Source organism: Protopterus annectens, chromosome 3.part0, assembly GCF_019279795.1.
Source record: "Protopterus annectens isolate FY-2018-M chromosome 3.part0, PAN1.0, whole genome shotgun sequence".
NCBI classification, from domain to species: domain Eukaryota; kingdom Metazoa; phylum Chordata; order Ceratodontiformes; family Protopteridae; genus Protopterus; species Protopterus annectens.
The window spans coordinates 1,147,877,469-1,147,892,024 of NC_056731.1; the positions used below are offsets into that span (position 1 = coordinate 1,147,877,469).

The following is a 14,556-nucleotide window of genomic DNA, read 5'->3' on the forward strand; positions in this document are numbered from 1 at the left end:
CCCACTCCCTATCTATGTTTTCAGAAGAAAATTCTTCTCTAGTAGCTCCTGAATTAATTCCAAAACCCATTCCTTGAATTCCTCTCTTTTGAACAGATAGGTGGGAAAGTGCCAGTGTCTCATTTTTATTTTATTACCTTTTAGTTATTATTGGCACATGATCTGAAATAGTTATGGGGTGCATTTCAAGACTTTCAATTAAGTGGACATGTTCTTGTGAGATAGAAAATCTATCTACCCTAGCCCAGTTTTTGCATCTCCGAGAGTAATATGTAAATTCACTCTGAACTCCTAGTACTGAATTCACATCTTTCATGCCAAATATTTTCATAAATTTCTTCAGAAATCTGCCCTCCTTTGTTATATTTTCCCTTTTAGGACCCCCAGACACACCTTCACTGTTGCAAACCAAATTCCAGTCTCCACCTATAAGAAATATTTCTTGCTGAAAGCCAATTATATCTCCCACAATTTTCTAAAGCTCCATTATAGCAGTTTTACAGGGGGATGTAAATGCATGCCTGTATAATCCTCCTCCCTAGCCAGTAGTCCCTTAGTACTATGCATCTTCCATTATCTTTTTTCCCCTCATCTATCACTATTAGAGCTCCTCCTGCAATTAATATATGTACTCCTTTTTCCTTTGCCCCAGAGCCCCAGATATTCCACTGAATAACCATCCTGAAAACATTTATCAAATTTACATGTTCAGTTCTTTCCAGGTGCATCTCCTGTAGCATAGCTATTTGCACTCTACATTTTTAATATAATTCACTAGTCTTTCTTTATGTTTATCTGTAAGGCCATTCAGATCTGATGGCTTTTTACCCTCTTTAGGTAATACCATTACCACCGCCTTCTTCCAGGATGTTGGTACTTTTCTTAAAGCATCACTTTCTTATACAGTTATTACTACCACCTATTATGTACAACTGATTTTTTGTTAAATGTCTAGTTCCAGCTTTTATGATACAAGTATATACTATTGGGCAGGTTGCTCTTTTACACAGTTTCTTGTCAAATCCACTTATGCCTACGCCACATCTTATATAATTTTTTTTGAAAGCCCTCAAACCAAACCAAACCCCCAAAACCCTCTTAAAACCTATTAACTTAACGCACACAAGTATGTACATCTTTAAATATTGAAGTTTTTGCTTCCTAATAAGAACATAAGCTCTAAGTTGATAGCTACACAGACGGGCTAAAGTTAACCTAAAAGAAAGGTTAGTCATGCTAAGATGCATGGTACAGCTTGTGCTACTAGTAAGTGCTATTTGATTTTGTATGTCTTTACAGCTTTCCCAATTCATAAAAAACACTTGAATGCTTTCAGTAAGCACTTTCTCCAAGGCATTCCTCTTTATCAAATTGTGTTCCAGTGACATGCAAAAAGTACAGTTTTGTACCTACCATAAATGTAGATGTTCGAGTGCTCATACAGCTGCAGTCATAACAGATGGGTTATCCTGCCGTCAGGCGGGTCCTTGGTCGGCCGAATTACAAAGTCTACGTCCGGCGTCGGTTGTCGTCGCTTCTTCCCTGACGTCAGTGCGGCAGAGGTATAAAAGAGGCAGCCGACGCCATTTTCTTCAGTTTTTCTTGCCCCAGATGTCAGGTGCCCCCAGAAGGAAGGCAAACATAATGTTATGCAAAGATGCAATGTTGATAAATCAAAAACAGTAGTTGCAAGCAAATACACCATAAAAGAATACCCCAAAAAGGTTATATGAAAAGTGTTTGTCATAAGCCTGTCCTAAGAGGGGATGGAGGGAGGGAAACCTGGACTGCAGCTGTATGAGCACTCGAACATCTACATTTATGGTAGGTACAAAACTGTACTATGTTCATAGTGCATACAGCTGCAGTCATAACAGATGGGTAGAATCCCAAAGCTAAGTAAGGGTGGTAGGCACTAAGTGGAACTAGGAGGAGCTAGGATGCCCTACAGGACTGCTATGGCAAAGCCCACTCTAGATTTTGAGTATAGTGGGAGGTGATAGTGCTTGGAAAAAGTGTGCAATGAACTCCAGGTGGCTGCTTCCAAAATGTCCTTGGTAGGGACCCCGCTGAGGAAGGCTGCAGAGGTAGCTGTGGCTCTGGTGGAGTGGGATCTGATGCATGCAGGCACAATTTTTCCATGAAATGAGTAACAAAAGCGTATGCAGTGGGCTATCCAATTTGAAATTGTCTGTTTGGAAATGGCCTTTCCTTGAGCAACTGCAGCATAGGACACAAAGAGTTGCTCAGATTTCCTGAATGGCTTTGTCCTGTCCAAATAATAACGAAGTTGTCTGTGAATGTCCAAGGAATGTAGTAGTCTTTCCCCTTTGTTTTGTGGATTTGGATAAAAGGTAGGTAAAGTGGATAGTCTGATTCAAAGCTACACTGGATACTACCTTTGGCATAAAGGTAGGGTTGGTTCGTAAGGAAACTCTGTCCTGATGGAAAATGATGAATGGCTGCACAGCCATGAGGGCCTGTAGCTCCAAAACCCTGCATGCTGAGGTGATAGCCAGAAGAAAGGCTGTTTTCCATGACAAGTACTGTAACTCTGTTGAAGAAGCTGGCTTGAAGGGAGGAAGGGTCAGCTTTTCCAATATGAAGTTGAGGTCCCAAGCAGGGACTGGTGGTTTCCTTGGGGGTTTTATATTCTTTGCCCCTCTGAGGAACTGCCTTAAGAGAGGATGAGAGAATAAAGGAGGATCTGTGTTGTATTGTGCAGAAATGGCTGAAGCGTGGATCTTGATGGAGGAGAAGGAAAGTCCATTGTTTAACATCTCAGCTAGGTACTGTAAAATTTGAGGTATATTTATTACCCAAGGTTTCTGTCCCTTTTCTTGATTCCAGGCACAAAATCGTTTCCATTTGGCAGAGTAGGCCTTTCTAGTAGAAGGTCTTCTGGCCTCCAAGATGACATCCTGCACCTCCTTGGAGAGGAGAAACTGTTGGGAAATCAATGAATTCTCCATGAGTTTTGAGATGGCTGTGAAGAGTTTTGTAGTTGTGCTGGGACAACAGAAGAGGGACTAGAGGTAGGGTCCCATGGTGGGGAATGTGTCAGGCTCTTCAGGAGCGGATACCAGTGTTGTCTTGTCCAGTCTGGAGCAATGAGAATCATTTTCGGCCTCTCTGCTCTGGCTTTTAATAGAACTTTGGGCAGCAGAGGAAGAGGCGGGAAGGCATAGACTGTCAATGTTGTCCAATTGAAAGAAAGTGCGTCCACTTTCCAGGCCTGTGGATGATAGGTCCTTGAACATAATTTTTTCAACTGGCAATTTCTGTGGGTAGCAAAGAGATCTATGTCTGGCTGACCCCATGCCTGAGTTATCTTTGTGAAAACTTGAGGATGCAACTTCCATTCGTGTGGATCTGTCATATTTCTGCTTAGGTTGTCTGCCAGTGTGTTTTCCTTCCCTGGCAGGAATTGTGCCAGTAGTTGAATTTGCAATTCCAGTGCTGTGTTCCATAGGGTCATGGCTTGCCTGCACAGGGGGTATGAATGAGTTCCTCCCCTGTTTATTTATGTACAACATCACTGTGGTGTTGTCTGTCCTTATCAATAGCTGGCCTGGATGCAGTAGGTGTTTGAAGGTCATAATAGCCTTTTGCATGGCTAGCATTTCCTTTTGGTTGATGTGAAGGTGCTTTTCTTTTCGGGTCCATTTTCCCTGAATGCACTGATCTGTCATGTGTGCTCCCCAGGCATAATCTCAGGCGTCTGTTGTGATGATTTGAGTTGCTTGAGGTACACAGAAAGGGAGACCTGTGTTTCTTTGGCAAGCTTGAGCCCTCCACATAAATTCCTTTTGAAGGCATGGAATGAGTGGTATAATTGCTTCCAAGTTGTGGCCATAATTTTTTTAGGTACCATTGAAGTTTCCTCATATGCAGCCTTGCACACGGGATTAGTAGGATGCAAGATGCCATGAATCCCAGAGCCTGCAGGACTTTCCTTGCAGTTAGCCTGGTGTAAGTTGCCATTTTTCTGAAGTATTGAGACAATTGCCCTTGCTTGTCTGGCGTGAGGTAGGCCATCTGGGTGGTTGTATCCAAGCTGGCACCCAGGAAAATTATTTGTTGAGAGGGTATTAGTTTTGATTTCTTTTTGTTGACTGTGTATCCCAGGAAGTTCAACAGTTTTATTACAAATGCCAGGTGCTGCAGTAGTATGTCCTTGCTGTCCGCTTGGATCAGGCAGTCATCCAGATATGGGTAGATTTGTATCCCTTGAAGTCTGCAGAAGGCGATTACTGATGCCAGGCATTTCGTAAACACTCTGGGCGCAGTAGATAAGCCAAAGGGCAATGCAGAGAATTGGTAATGGGTTGAACCTGCAAGAAATCTGAGGTATCGTCTGCAATCTTGTCTGATAGGGACATGCAGGTATGCCTCTTTGAGGTCCAATGTTACCAGCCAAGGCTCCTTGCCCAGCATGGGAAGAAGCTGCTGTAATGTGAGCATCTTGAATTTTGGTACCTGTAGATATGAGTTTAGGATGGATAGGTCTAAGATGGGTCTCCAGTCTTTATCCTTCCTTGGTACTAGGAATAGTCTGGAATAAAACCCTTGACCTTGTTCTTTTGCAGGTACCTCTTGGATTGCTTTCATGTCCATGAGAGCTGAAATTTGTTTTTGTGCCTCTGCCCTTGGATTTTGTGGCAGGTTTGGCATACCTGTCATTTTTGGAAGGGTGTGAAAGTGGAACCTGTAGCCTCTGTCTATAATGTCCAGAATCCATTTGTCTTTTGTAACAATATGCCAATTTCTTGAGAATAATGTCAGTTTTCCGCCCAAAGATGCTGCCATTAAAGCTTTGCTTGGCAGGTGTATGGGGAAGTCATTGTGTCTGTTTTCTAAAAGACTGTGATCTATCTTCTCCACCTCTTGGGGTTGGTGCTTGCCACTGTCTGGCTCTGAAAGATCCTTGAGGTTGCCCTCTACCCCTTGGACGCCTGTATCTGCCCCTTTGAGGTCTGTCCGTGGCTGGAAAGGACCAATTTTTTGAAGGCCAGTTTCTGCTGAAACGTGGAGGCTATACCTGCAGGAAATCTTTCACTGTTTGCATTGATTTCTCTTTTTCCTCCATTTTCTTTAGCACCTCCTCAGCTTTAACACCAAACAATACATCTTTTTGAAGAGGTGCATCTAATAATTTAGCTTTGACATGATCTGGTAAGGTTTGCTCTTTGAGCCAAGCATGTCTGCGTATAACAGACCCCGTAACAGCAGCTCTACATGAGGCCTCTAAACCATCAAAACCACACTGCAAGGTATGTTTACCCACTTGCTCTGCACCATGCAACAAATTCTGCAACTCTTTTAAATCTGGTTGTTCTGGTTGTGTCATCTTGCTTTTCAGCTGAGATATCAAAAACTGTTGATACTTTAACATATGGAACTGACAGTTTAATGCCCTCATGGTTAAAGTGGCCGAGGTGTACACCTTTTCCCCCCACCTTTCTAAAGCTCTGGAATCTCTCTCTGAAGGTAATGGATTTTTAGCAGTAGAGGCCTTAATTCCCTTGGGACCCTGTGAAATTGTTTCTGGGTCAGCAGTATGGCTTTTATATAGGAACTGGTGAGAATCAGAAACCCGGTAATACCTGTCTGGTTAAACAGGAGCTGGAGGCAAAGAATCTGGATTAAGGCTGGCTTCTGTGTACACATCATCCAATATATCTAAAACAGGAGGGATAGCCAGAGGCCTATGCTGGGGGAGCAGAAGAAATTCCCTGAGCCTTTTCTTGGAATCTGAGTAATCCTGGCCTTCCCAGTGAGTGTTCCCTCAATGTATGCAGGGTTTCCCCAAAAGAGAAGTCCTCAGGGGGGGAGACCGAGGGAATATACCCCTCTGCATCAGAGTCTTCAAATGGAGAATAGGCATAATCCTGGTCCTCAGATAGTTCTGAGGTAACAGAAGCTTGATCTGAGGAAGGGTGGTCTTCCTCTAATCTGGGACTTTTGTCAGAGGGGGGTTGAGAACCCTTGATAAGAGTAATCAAATCCTCAGCCATTTTAAGCATGTGTTTTTTAGGCATGGTGCCTTGAGAGGGGGTCTGAGGAACCTGATTTTTGGTTTTCATGGCTGCTTTAGATTTAGTGAAGGCTTTAATAGAGAAGGAGGAAGGCCTGAAGACCCCTTGAGAAATGGCAGGCCTGTCTAAATTCTGAGTTTCCCCGCTAGGAGTGGCATCGGTATCTGTAGTAGGAATGGAGGCCGAGAAGCCTGCGACCTCGGGTACTAAAGACACCGGTAATGCATTGTCATCGGTACTCAGGGGCTGCGTAGGCGCCTCGCTGAGTACCGGAGAACCAGTAGTCGGCCTTAGCGTGGTTTCAGTAGATGGTGCAGACCTCGTATGTCGGTCATTATCTTTGCGTTTTTTGCTCAAAACTGGAGTCTGAGTATCTGACGACATAATATAATTAAATTTTTTGCCAAAAAAGTGAAGGGCGAACTCCGCCCGACGCTTAATAGTGTGCTTGTTGAATCTAGCACAAAAACGGCAGGCCGAGACGTCGTGGTCTGGGCCTAAGCAAGGTATACAGAAAGAGTGGAAATCCTTATGCGGTATTTGCTTCCCACATGAAATGCAATTATTAACTTTGTCTGACATCGGTCTGAGGCAAGAAAAGTTTCCCCAACGGGGTACTTGGCTTTCAAGAAGACTTCGGCTGAAATACTTTCGTAAATCTCAGGAGTTGGCCGACTGGCACTTGTGAACTGCTTCTGCTTCGGGCACCGCATGGCAAGAAAGACTGAAGAAAATGGCGTCGGCTGCCTCTTTTATACCCCTGCCGCACTGACGTCAGGGAAGAAGCGACGACAACAGACGCCGGACCAAGACTTTGGAATTCGGCCGACCAAGGACCCGCCTGATATCAGGATAACCCATCTGTTATGACTGCAGCTGTATGCATGATGAACATCTGCTAAGAGTACCTTGTTTATCAGAAAAAAAGCTTTACAATATTTTTTCATTTACATGCTTTGTAATAAACATGTTACTGGATAACGCATAGGGTTTTAATCCAGTCACAAGCATGGGAAAAAGCACACTGATTTTTCTTTTGTCACACACAATTAACCAGACCCTTCCCTTCTCTCCCCCATCTCCTCCCCTCCTCCTTTTTCTTTTTTTTTCATTCTAGTGCCTACATTTCTTAAAACTGAACAAAGAAAAAAAAAAAGAGAGAAGGGTGAAAAAGAAAAAAACAAAAGCACCTGTTTATATTAATATCCCCATGCATTTTAAATTGAGAAAACTTTACTTAAGGTCTAACTGGTTTTGCATTATCTTCAAAGCTGTCACACCTGGGAAAATCCCTGATTGTTTTCACAGAACATTATGTCCGAGCCAATTTCTCTGTTCTTTTTTTTTTTATTTTCCCTCAGCCATCCCCTTACACCAGACTGTCTCCAGTTTCTCTTGAACAGATTGTCTCCATGGAGACATGACCACCAGCTGCAGAAATGCTACTTAGTATACTTACAAGCAACTTCCAGAAACAAAACCTCATATGATTCAGTATTCTTTTTCATTTACTTGCTCTCTCTCTCTCTCAAAACAGAGGTCCCCAATCAGCCATCTCGCGATGCAAGAATGAAAAAAAGTACATGAATTTGAATTCAGTCATGCCTTTTCAATCAGGCCCCCCCCCCCCATTTTTTTTATCACTGTATTGCCTATGTTTCTCAAAACTGCACAAGAAAAAAAAGAAGGGGAGAAAAAGAAAACACCTGTCTACAATCTCCATTACACTTAAAAATATCATGCAAAGAAAACCATGACCACAAATACAACACCATTAAGAAAAGAAAGTGTTTTTTTTTTACTTACGGTTAGCATTCTCCCCTCTCTCCCACTTCCCAAAGCATTTTTTTGACCATTAATGGCATGAAGTAGAGCATATACTTTGCAGTCCAATTTTGAATAAGCCCAATATTTCCAGATTTTCTTCTTCTGTCATATGTCATAAATGCAATTATTACATTGTAATCCCACATTAAGTTACTAATTTTATTACTGTTCATCTCCGTCACCGAAATCCTGTCTCTGCTTCATTTCCAACGTACTCTCAATTCTTCTAGTCAACTCTCATGCTCTCTTCCTTCTCTACATTTTCCATTGAAATACTGGAAAAGGTTTCACAGGTACAGTCTCTCTGTGGTCTTTATTACCAGAAGAACAAGAAGCAGAATCTCATTCTGTTTCACAGCTCAGATTTTGTTGGACAAACTTTTGTATTTCCTCCTTAGCATGCATTTCATCAAAAAATTATTTTATCCCTCCAGGGAAGAAGAATACCTTGAACACAGCTGGTTACAGCAGTTTGAATCTCACCCCTGTGTCTCAACATTCTCTGAACAGTAGAATTAATTTACTTCTCTTTTGCCTGGTGTACGAGTAATCATTCTCCACAAACACTATCTCCCACTTTTAGCATTTTGTCCTTCTTCCACAATTTTGTTAGAATCAAGTCCTTCTGCTGGTCGGATTGCATCTTTACTATTATAGGTCTACGTGGCTTTCTTATGGGTAGGTTTGGAGCATCATACACATGATGTGTCTGTTCTATCAGTTCCTGCTGTGGGATACCAGTCCAGTTGTTTATTTGTGCTTTCATAAAATTAATGCAGTCTGTTCCTTCCAGCTTCTCAGGTACAGCTGAAAATCTCAGGTTTTCCCTTTGTGCTTTGTCCTCTAATTCTATTATTTTATGAAACCTCTCTTCCTGAGCAGTCTCAAATTCAGTCAGTCTTTTCTTTATTTCCACCTCTGATTTTTGCAGCTTTATCATCTCATCTGAATATCTGTTTAAAGCTTCTTCCATTTGTCCCAGCCTTTTGATTGTGTTGATATACTCGACCAGTCTTTTGTTTATTTTAACCAGGTCTGTATCCAGTTGTTTTGCATCTTCCTGTAAGTTACTGGAAGTCATGTCTGAAGGTTGCATTACTTTTTAATGAACAGCTGCAAAACTCTCCCCTGGCAGTGATTCTTCCTCACCTTTTCTAGCTGATTTTTTTCTAGGTCTTCTGTGTTTCGATATTCCTGGGATCCAGGCAGTGTACTTATTAGCCGGTTACTGAAATTAACCCATAGACACAAGTCTACTGGCCTTCTCTGCTGAGTTTGTTTTCACGCTGGAAGAACTAGAAACAAGCTGCTACTCAGTGGCAGCCATCTTAGAAATCCATGGTAAAACTATTTTTCATCAGAAGCACATACAAGTGTGTTGCATACAGGAGTATAACTATGTATAATAAATAAAGCATAGATAGTTAAAGTTAAGATGCTCTCTGCGAATTACTCATGTCAGAAGGATTTGCAAGATATGTGACATAAATAGCTTACATGTCATCCACCCTAGCAGTGGAGATGGACCAAAGAAAGAAAAGTACTACACAAAAAATGGTGTAATTGAGGTTGTCATCAGAAATCAAATCACATTCAGAATCTGTTGGTTTCATAATACTAGGAAAACAGAATGGTTAAATGTACAACTCACCTAAGACAATCACACAAAACTCGCTGCCTCTCATCTTTGATGAGCAGACAATAAAAACATAGTTGGGCAGTCTTTGCCTGCTTTGCATTTCACTCAGTGATCTCAAAGTCTCTGAAATGCCTTCAGCTAAAGAATTCTGGGTTACAAGTACATGCACAAATTCTCTGGCAGCACTTGCAGTCAATCTAGCAAGCCAAGGCAGCTGAGCAGGTGAAACAGCAGTACACAATGGACTTATCTGCAGTGCCCTCTCCTTCAGGGTAACTTCCTGTATAGCCTTCAAGATGACTTGTTCAAATTCCTCCCGTAGTGGCATCTGGTCTACACCTACAAAGCCAAAAACAACAGAAGTTTACCAGCTTACAACATGAAAAACTCAATATAATCATACTGTAAAAAACTCAACTCATTGCTGTACATATTTTGTAATTCTCAAAATATTTCACCCAAAACTGCTAATTGACCATACAAACCCTACTTTTTTTCCTAAATACTATGACATGGAATTGCTTAACAATGAATAAGATCTAAACAACAAGATGTCCCACAGAGATAGCTGAAAGACTTTCTCTTTGCAACGTAAATGAACAGAATCTGGGAATGGCTTTGGATACTTGAGGATGACCAGAGAGGATATTACACCCATTATCATCTAACTCTTCTGCAGGAAAGCAACCACAGAGAGTACAACATGGTGCTCAGTGGAGACTAGGAGTATTGTCTTGGAAACAAACCATGAATGAATGTGTGTTGGCAAGGGCGTACACAATATCTGCTTATTAGCAGACAACTGCATGTGCCACCTCAACCAGAGTAATTCTTATAGAAAGAGTGGAAAACCTGGCTCTTGAAAGGCAAAGAATGGCTCCAGTGCATTTAGACACCTTTTGTGGACAGAACCTGACTGCATACAGCCTTCTCGGTTAATCCCATAGAGCCAACAAATTATCTGACCTCTCCTGGTAGAGGCTGGTGTACAAAGAACTATGCATTCAACATTTCAACAACAAGGATAAATCTGGCACAGAGACTATACTACCACCAAAGCTACTAAATGTCAGAAGCCACAGTGAACCTATGCCTAGATAGGCAGTGAGAAGAGTCTTGTATAAACTGAAACTAGCCTGAATAATGGATGATAAAAGAACAAAACAGCTTAAAAGAATTACCATCTGTGGTAAAATGCTGAATTACAGAATAATTTCAAGATGAAGATGACATAAGGATATGAAAGGGAAAGAAGGCATAATTGTGCGAATATATACACCATAAAATTATAACTTTAAATAGAAAGAACACATTGCAATAGCATTTGTTAGGGTAGAAAAGTAGCCACAGGTGAATGCCTGTGATTCTGGAGTGACTTTCCAAGCAAAGGACATCAACAGAACACTCACTTGAAAATGAAGAGCAGTCTGCTCTATCTTCAGTTGTTTTTCGGCATAAGAAAATCAAGTTCACCAGCAAGCTGGCAATGGAATCAGTTATATTCAGGTTTGGCTATGCCCTCTCCCTCCCCTTTCAAAGGTGGGGATGACAGCCTGAAGTTCAGACGCTCTGTTGAAGGAAGAACCAAAAGAAGAACAGTCTTCCAAGTACAATGTTGAAAGGAAATTGAACCATCAGGCTCAAAAGGAGCCAAAGTCAACTATTCAAATACAAAACTGAGGTCCCAAGAAGGCGGAATTGACTTTCTGATGGAAGGCTGACATGAAAGATGCCATTAATAAATGGTTTGACCTCAAACTGAAAGGCCACAGGAAGATTCAAGGGTAGACAAGCAAGGATTGTCAATAGGTGAGCTTTAACTGAAGAATATGTCAACCCAGCATGGAGCAAATCACACAAAGAAGAAGTAGAGGGACCACCACAGAGAGGGGATCCTGAGGGTGAGAGAGGAACCAGACACAAAAACTTTTTTATTTGGACATGTATCATTTTCTGATGATGGGTTTTCCTGGCTTCCTGCAGAATCTGGAGCACATCCTCATAAAAGAGGCGCCTAAAAGGAATCTAAACTCTATCACCCAGAGTGTCATTTGAAGATTGGAGAGGTGAAGATGGGTAAGAGATCCTCTGCCTTGTGTGAGAAGATCCACTTGGTGATGTAACGTGTGGGATTTCTCCTGGCCAAGTGATAAAGAAGGGGCAAACAATGCTGTCTGGGTCAAAAGGGAGTTACCAGCAAGATTTTGGGAGTCCTGCCTGATCTTGTGCAGAACTCATGGCAACTGAGGAGGGGGGTGAGAGGCATATATAAACATTCCCTACCAAAGAAAAGACAGGGTTGTCCACTTTCCAAGTCAGAGGGCTTTGTACTCTTGAACAGAACACATGAAAATGTCTGTTCAGAGAAGAGGCAAAAAGATCTAACTGAAGAATATCTCACCGATGGACTATATAAAGGAAAATTACAAAATAAGCGATTTATTGATGACCCAAAAAAGTGTTAGAGAATTGGGAAATAATTTAAAAGGAACTGAAAGACCGCCAAACAAAAACAAAACAAGAGGAAGTAGATACATTTTGGAGAAGTATCTATGAAGATCCTGTGGAACATAAAGATGCTAAATAGACAGAAGTAGTAAAAGAAAGAAGAAGTATAAAGGTGCAGGATATGAAACGGGATGAAGTAACAGCCACAGAGATTGTGACAAAGTTAAGAAAAGCTTCTAACTGGAAAACCCCAGACCCAGATGCAGTACCTAACTTTTAGTTAAAAGCATTAACATTTTTGCACGAGGATTTAGCCATGAGTAAGAAAATACAGTTGTGTACACTTACCATAAATGTAGATGTTCGAGTGTATTCACTGTTGCAGTCATCACATTTGGGTTATCCCTGCCAGGGTAGCCCTCAGTCAGTCCAAATACTAGAGGCTTAGTATTTCTGTGTCGGTCGCAGTCGCTCCAGGACTGATGTCAGGTTGTCAGTAGTATAAAATATGGCAGCCAATGCCATTACATCAGTTTTTCATGTCCTGTCAGAAGCCCCCAAGCAGGAGCTAGGTTATGGTGGAAGAACACCACCAACAGAAAGTAAATACCAAAAGTTCCTTGTAGGGAGAGTGAGAGAGAGACAGAGATACAAGGGGGATGCAGGGAGGGAAACCAGGACTGCAACAGTGAATACACTCGAATATTGTACACAACTCTGCTGTATTCTTCGTGTTTCACTGTTGCAGCCATCACATTTGGGTTGACTCCCAAAGCTGAAGAAAGGGTGGAGGCAGTCAAGAAGACTGGGGGCTGGCTAGGATGCCCTGCAGGACTGCAGTGGCAAAGCCTTCCCTGGATTTGGAGAAGATAGGCAGGTGGTAATGCTTGGTGAAGGTATGAACTGATGTCCATGTTGCAGCCTTCAGTATGTCCCTGGTGGGGACCCCTCTGAGGAAAGCTGCAGAGGTGGAGGTTCCTCTGGTAGAATGTGTCCTGGCCCCCTTGGAGGAGGTTTCCCATGTTGCTTTTAGCAGAAATTATGCAGTGTGCTATCCATTTGGAAATTGTTTGCTTGGATATCGCTGCTCCTGCAGCGAAACTGACTAACAATTGATCAGTCTTCCTAAATGATTTAGTCCCATCTAGATAGAATCTGACATCTAGTATACTGGAACAAGCCACAAGGACATTAAAAATACCACTGACATTTAAAAGAGTACATAAACTGGACAGTATTTTTCACTCTTTAGTGACGTCTTTGGACTGAGTGTACATCAGTCTGTAGTTATATGTGTCTGTGATAGAATTGAAATAACTCTGACAGTATTAAAAAAGTTATGGACTCACCATAACGTTCCATGTTGGTAGTCCATCTCACCCTTTATTTTTACATAAAGGTTCGGAGCCGAACCTCGGCTCCGACTGGGCCAACTTTCAAGCTCGAAGACTTCTGGTTGGCTCGTGGCTAAGCAGGTATCCCATGGTGTACCAGTGCAATCCCCAGATCTTGTTTGCTGCTCGCTAGAAACAGAAAAAAAACCCTAACCAACAAACCAATACTAAAGGGTCGCCAACCAAAAAATTTAGAGCATTACCTCCAGATCTTCCAGGATGGGGGCAGGAGGGCGGGTTGGTAAAAATGAAGGGTGAGATGGACTACCAACATGGAATGTTATGGTGAGTACATAACTTCTTTATGTTAGGTAGTCCAATCTCACCTTCATTTTTACATATGGGACAGCATCCCTAGCGCCTTATTCTTGAGAGGCTCATTGGAAAATACTCCTGAGCACCATGGAGCCAAAGGATGCTCTTCCCCTAGAAGCCAAATCCAACTTATGAGTAATGAAGGTGTGAGGTGTAGCCCACGTAGCTGCTGCACAGATATGATCAATTGGTACCCTGGCTTGAAAGGCTGCAGAGGTAGACAGAGACCTGGTAGAGTGAGCCTTGATCCTGCGGGGTAAAGGTCTACCCTCCTAACTGTAGATGAAAGTTATGCAGCTAGAAATCCAGTTAGACAATGTAACCTTAGAAACTGATGAGCCCATTCTGGAGTCGGAAAAAGAAATGAACTGGTCTGACTTCTGAAATTCTTTGGTCCGTTGCAAATAAAAATGTAGCTGTCTGTGAACATCCAGCTGATGGAAACAATATTCAGCTGCATTGCAATGATCGGGAAAGAAAACTGGAAGCTCAATAGACTGATTCAATGTGGCAGAAGAACAAACTTTGGGAACAAATGAAATATTGGTATGTAAAGAAACTCTGTCTATATGGAAGACTAAATAAGGTGGTTTAATATACGGGGCTTGTAGCTCAGATACACGTCTGGCTGATGTAATAGCTACCAAAAATAGTCTTCCAAGACAAATATTTTAAGGAAGATGAATGAGATAGTTCAAAGGGAGGGGATGTTAGTTTGGACAACACAAAATTTAAGTCCCAAGAAGCCACAGGTTCTTGTAATGGTGGTCTCAGTAAAGTGGCCCCTCTCAAGAAAGTCTTGCATAAATTATGAGACATAAGGTTGACATTTGGAGACCCTAAATAAAAATGAGAGATTGCCGTCAATTGTACTTTGATGGTGGTTGCGGCAGAT

At 42.0% G+C, this 14,556-nt stretch overlaps 1 protein-coding gene across 1 annotated transcript in view; it reads right to left on the reverse strand.

Moving 5' to 3' along the window:
* The window catches only part of GREB1L (GREB1 like retinoic acid receptor coactivator), a 3,215,862-nt gene that overhangs the window by 1,581,676 nt on the left and 1,619,630 nt on the right, over nucleotides 1-14,556 (reverse strand). Inside the window, exon 14 of the mRNA XM_044065377.1 lies at nucleotides 9,517-9,843. Within this exon, the coding sequence (XP_043921312.1) occupies nucleotides 9,517-9,843 (327 nt within the window). The remainder of the gene's footprint in view (nucleotides 1-9,516; nucleotides 9,844-14,556) is intronic.